The following is a 5,482-nucleotide window of genomic DNA, read 5'->3' as shown; positions in this document are numbered from 1 at the left end:
AAAAAAAAAAAAAAAAAAAAAAAAAAAAAAAAAAAAAAAACCCAAAGACCAGCTGAGTAAAAATGAGCCAAAACAGCACCCTCCAAAATCAACTAACAAACCAGAAAAACCTAAAGAGGAACAAGACAATTCCTCTCAAACAACCAAAAGCCTAAAAAGGACTATTAGTACTATTTTTTAAATTCTCGAGTTCAACATATGTGGGGTGGGAGATCAAATCTCAACTTTAGAGAAAGTAATAAGTGCTTCTGCTTACCTTAGATTATCACTAGCTGTTTTCCTTTAAACGTAGGTTCAGAAGAAAAACAATGGTTGCTATGGTTCTCGTCCTATTGCATTTTCAATCATACCATTTTTTATTCCTAACATTGACAACCAGTTTTATGTTTCTTTTAACTGATAACACCATGCACGTGTGTGCACACTCTCACATATGAACATTATAAGAACTGTTTAATTTTCATGTGTAAACCAGTCTTTAGGTTATATATTTTAAAATGTTCTAAAATTAACTGAAGTCATTGTTTTGTTTCTAGGCATCGCATTACATGTCACATCAATCTCACTTAATAGCTCTTCTTGAAGAAACTGATAAACAGATAAGAGAACGAACTTGTAGGGAGCAAATAAAGCGCCTAAAAGAAGCTCGCAGCTCTTACAGAGATGAAGTGATCGATTGTGTAAGACATTGTGCATGGTAAGATCATCTTGATGAATCTCCAAGTGACATTGGGAACATTAGAAACTTGATTACTATGCGCTTTAATTTTTTTTTTTCTTCCTTCTGAGCTCTGTCCAATCTCTAGTTAAAACAAGAGCAAGCATCTAGGTAGCAGAAATGCTTACTTCGAGGAACTTCCCTCTTCCTTATCTATTGATTCTGATCAGGTTCTTCTGCAACTTGTGGTATTGTTTATATATGTAGATTAAGGTTGCCAATAAAAGAGATTTTCTTATTCTCCCCCTTCTTAAATGAAATGTCATAAGGGCATTCTTTTACATTGACAAAACTGAAACTAGATCTCAAGTAGGTAAATGTGATTTTCAATTTAAAATTTAATCTCAAGAATTACACTAAATACCTTTCCTTTAAAATAACGTCAGCATATATAGGGAAGTTAGGTTGTGTTCATAGTCAAACTTTCATGCACATGTCATGCACGTTCCTTCCCAGGCTCAAATAGCCCATGAATCAGTTAGTCATTTTTTCTTTCTTGTGATTTTGATCTTATATTATGGTACAATGCATTTATCAGTTCAATTTTTGCTGGGTCTTTCCAAGAGAATTTCATTTATTTTGTGGAAATATTATTGGAAGAGATGGGAGTATAGGGATTTTGCAGTTTTCACTTTTCGGTAGGTTATTGAGGACAAATTATAGAATTGGGATGTGGTTGAAACAGAATTATATTTCTTTTCGTTGGTCTGATAATGTGAAGAATGAAGATTATATTATTTTTACCTCATACTCTAGATCAATTTTTATCGGTTTATAATTTTTGTTTGCCCCCATCTTGGAAGGATTGTCTCAATTTTGTCCTAATGTATATCTCGTTTTCTGTAAGTTCAGTAAGTGTATGATACAAACAGATGCGTGTATAATGAAAAGGGAGAAAAGGTAGCTTGATTGTAGTTATTTTTATATGAGCCTATGATTATTAAGCTTCATTTTACCCAGTTTGTCTTTTATAACATATGTTGATTTCTTGTACTTGTGTTCTTAGCACTTTACTGTTGTCTGTTTTTCATTATAGGTACCGCATTTCTTTGCTTTCCCAGTGGAAGCAAAGAGGAATGTATGCAATGTGCATGTGGGCTGTTCAGCTGCTTCTTGTTCTTAGCAAAATGGATTCGATGTTTATTTTTGTCCCTGAGTTTTATGTTGAAGCGCTGGTAAATCACCTAATCCATAATGTTTTGAAATAACGAGGAGTATGCCTGTTCCTACCTTCCGTATATCTTGTGTCCCAGTATGCCATATCAAAAGTTATTGCTTCGGTTAAGATCTACGTTTTAAGTTTGGATAAGATGTGCATTTTTGCAAATTTGTTTACCTTGGGTTTTTAAGTGTTTGTTGTTTCTAAGGTGCTTTCTTATGTGTCAGAATGTTTCTAATCGTCAAGTTACTTCAAATAGCCAAAACATTTTAATTTTCAACAATATTTCACTATAGATTTAAAGGATTTGAGAACGCTTCAATACGTTTCTACAAAGCACGTGACAGATTTGTTTTTTTAGAACTGCTAGTAGAGGAAGTACATTATTTAAAGTACTACTGATTGGAGTGTTCCTTGACTAGCTCTCACCACTTTTTATTATGCTTGTTGTTCTGTTTCTTTACAGGTTGACTGCTTTCACGTGTTACGTAAGGGAGATCCTCCATTTGTGCCTTCTACTATATTTCTCAAGCAAGGGCTTGCTTCATTCGTATGTATTATTTTTCCCATTTTCTTAAATCCCTACTGGGTAATTTTCTTTAAGTGCAACTTGTAAAACAAAATGTTACATCTTTACTGTTTAAATGGATTTCAAAATTGAAAATGAAGATTACATGAAAAGTATTTATCTTATTTAGCAACAAAATGGATATTATGTCTCATATCATCACATTATTCTTTCGACACATTTCGTTTTTTACCTTCCTCCCCCAGATTACATGAAAAGTGTCATGTCTGCCGGTCACTGATTTTCTACCATTTTCTTTGTCCATTATTTGATCTCTCCCTTTCTTCACTCGCTCTGCTTAGATATGTCAATTTCTTTCTCACCAATCTTAAGTTTGCAATAGATGGTCAAATCAAGGATATATCGATTTGTCATTATACAACTGATCGAATTTGATGAAACTTTCGAGCCCATTATATTTACCACTGGTGTCAAATCACCTTGCGCTGTTATTATTTGTGCAATTCTGGTGCAATTGGATTTTCACGTGTTTCACATGAACTACCTTTGTAGTTTACTTTTTATGAAATATTTCATAATTTTCTTTCTGGATGTATACTTCATCTCGTCTTTTGAGGCCTCCCTTCGGGGAGAATGGTAAAATTTTGTGGCAGACTGGCTTCTTTGTAGTTTTATTGGGATTTTAGTTGGAAAGTAGCAATATAATTTTTAGAGAGAGGAAGAGATCGGATGAGGTGAGGAAGTTTGGGAGTTGACTAGGTTTAACGTCTGCATCACCCGTTAGATCTTTTTGTATGACCTTGGTCTTGTTCTTTTGAATTGGAGTCTTGTGTAGTTAGGGTCAGACTCCCTTTTTTGTTGGGGTTTTGTACCCTTGTATATGCCTTCAACTTTTTCCAATAAAAGTGCAGTTTCCTACACAACCACCCAAGGATATCTTATATATTCTTTCTGATATAACCAATCAACAGTCCATAATAAATCTGTGTGGTTTCCTATTGACCAGGTGACATTTGTAGTTACTCACTTCAATGACCCGAGGATATCAAGTGCAGATCTAAAAGACCTGCTTCTTCAGTCCATATCAGTTCTTGTTCAGTACAAAGAATATTTGGTCACGTTTGAGAGTAATGAGGCAGCTACGCAGAAGTTGCCAAAGTCATTGCTATTAGCATTTGATAACAGATCCTGGATTCCTGTGACAAACATTCTGCTGCGACTATTCAAAGGTTCTGGCTTTGGTTCTTCAAAACATGGAGAATCATCGTCATCATCTATAATATTTCAGGTAAAATTATCTTTCTTTTCCTCTTTACTACAAGTCCTACTTTTTGCAGTTTCTCTCACCGTCAGTTTGATTCTTCATTCTGCCCTCTTGCTCTATGAAGACACTACTACGAGAGGCATGTGTCACGGATGAAGGCGTGTTCTCACCTTTTCTTAATCGTTTATTCAATACTCTTAGCTGGACTATGACTGAATTCTCAGTTTCAATTCGAGAAATGCAAGAAAAATACCAGGTATAAATATCTTCTCTTCAACATTGTAACAATCCTATTCAATTTTTCTGCCAATTAACGTATTTGCATTAAGAATAGTTCACATCCCATGTATTAATTGCTTGGAATGAAAAACTGATTCACGTGAGAAAGAGGTCCTGAAATTAGCCCGAAGTGTGCTATATACCTTTTTTCATTATTTAATCACGTAGCTGCTGAAGAAAACTATGTCATTCAAGTAGATAATTTTTTTTTTTTTTTTTTTTTAATTATTAATTAGTTAGGGCATCATATTGCTTATTATCATCATTGTAATTGTCATATTAACTCTCTTGCAGGTACTAGATTCTCAACAAAGAAAATGCAATGTCATATTTGATCTTTCATGCAATCTTGCAAGGGTTTTGGAATTCTTTACACGGGAAATCCCTCAAGCATTCCTGTTGGGATCTGATACAAACCTCAGAAGGTTGACTGAGTTAGTACTTTTTGTACTGAACCATGTAACGTCAGCAGCAGATGCGGAATTCTTCGACTTGTAAGTTTTGGATTAGTTGGAGNTTTAGTTTTTTTTTTTTTTTTTTTTTTTTTTTTTTTTTTTTTTTTTTTGTACATTGTTGACAATTGAGGAATATTTAAATGATTGCATAGCTACATTTGAAATCATTAGGGGCATGCATATAAATTTTCAATATTATTTGCAGGTCACTTAGGCGTAATGGACAATCTTTAGAGAAAATAAACAGAGGCATGATATTGGCTCCTCTTGTTGGCATCATCTTGAATCTGTGGGATGCTAGTGCAGAGCTGGAGTACAAAGAATATAATGACGTTGTTGGTATTTTCGCTAGCATGGAATGTCTAAATACAGTGAACTGTGGATTTCGTCTTCTGTTGGATTACAACTGGGTTAGCCCTCTCCCTCTCTCTCTCTCTCTCTCTCCCCCTATATATATATGTTTATTTAATCCTTCTGTGCTTGTGTGTCTTTGTGTTTTGTGCAGACATCTGATTGAATGAAAGTTTTTTTTCTACTATATAAACTAACTCTTATCGGTGATTTTTACAGGCTGGTTCCTTTAGAGGTGATGGTTATATTGTAAAACTTGAACGGCTGGAGAACTTTTTAAGTCTTCTTCTTTATCGGATGGAGTCTTTAGCTCTTGATAACTCCACATTCAGTGATCAAACAGATGCTAATGATAGCATATGCTGCATCTGTTATGCAAGTGAAGCTAATGCATGTTTTAAACCCTGCTCTCATCGATCGTGCTATGGTTGTATTTCCAGGCATCTTTTGAATTGTCAGAGATGTTTCTTTTGCAACGTAGCTGTGGAGGACGTTATCAAGGCTGGTACTAATTAGACATTTTAGTAAGTACTTATGTTTCATACTATTGAAAAAAGAAAATAAGACAGCACCAATTTTGGTGGTGCAGACCTAGCAACCAATGAACTCATGTCTTAATAGACGCAAGCGATACACAGATGAGGTTTATCAGAGGAGGCAATTATTCAATTAATTATTATTACTTTTTGGTCCTCTTTATTTTCGTTTTTTTTTGGGGGGGGCGGGG

The 5,482-nt window shown here is 34.6% G+C and overlaps 1 protein-coding gene across 3 annotated transcripts in view; it reads left to right on the top strand.

Annotated features, from left to right (window-relative positions):
- The window catches only part of LOC111453245 (E3 ubiquitin-protein ligase RKP), a 15,447-nt gene that overhangs the window by 8,601 nt on the left and 1,364 nt on the right, over positions 1-5,482 (top strand). Inside the window, exons 4-12 of one of the 3 annotated variants that reach the window (XM_023094269.1) lie at positions 537-697; positions 1,755-1,893; positions 2,344-2,427; positions 3,413-3,694; positions 3,795-3,926; positions 4,244-4,443; positions 4,610-4,814; positions 4,975-5,260; positions 5,345-5,450. In XM_023094269.1, coding sequence (XP_022950037.1) covers positions 537-697; positions 1,755-1,893; positions 2,344-2,427; positions 3,413-3,694; positions 3,795-3,926; positions 4,244-4,443; positions 4,610-4,814; positions 4,975-5,260; positions 5,345-5,373 — 1,518 coding nt within the window. In that variant the 3' untranslated portion in view covers positions 5,374-5,450. Of the gene's footprint in view, positions 1-536; positions 698-1,754; positions 1,894-2,343; positions 2,428-3,412; positions 3,695-3,794; positions 3,927-4,243; positions 4,444-4,609; positions 4,815-4,974; positions 5,451-5,482 lie in introns of those variants that run through there. The other 2 variants (XM_023094271.1, XM_023094270.1) reach the window with 2 other exon arrangements.

The sequence above is a fragment of the Cucurbita moschata genome, unplaced genomic scaffold (genome assembly GCF_002738365.1).
Source record: "Cucurbita moschata cultivar Rifu unplaced genomic scaffold, Cmos_1.0 Cmo_Scf00015, whole genome shotgun sequence".
NCBI lineage: Eukaryota > Viridiplantae > Streptophyta > Magnoliopsida > Cucurbitales > Cucurbitaceae > Cucurbita > Cucurbita moschata.
This window is presented reverse-complemented; position numbering and strand designations above follow the sequence as displayed.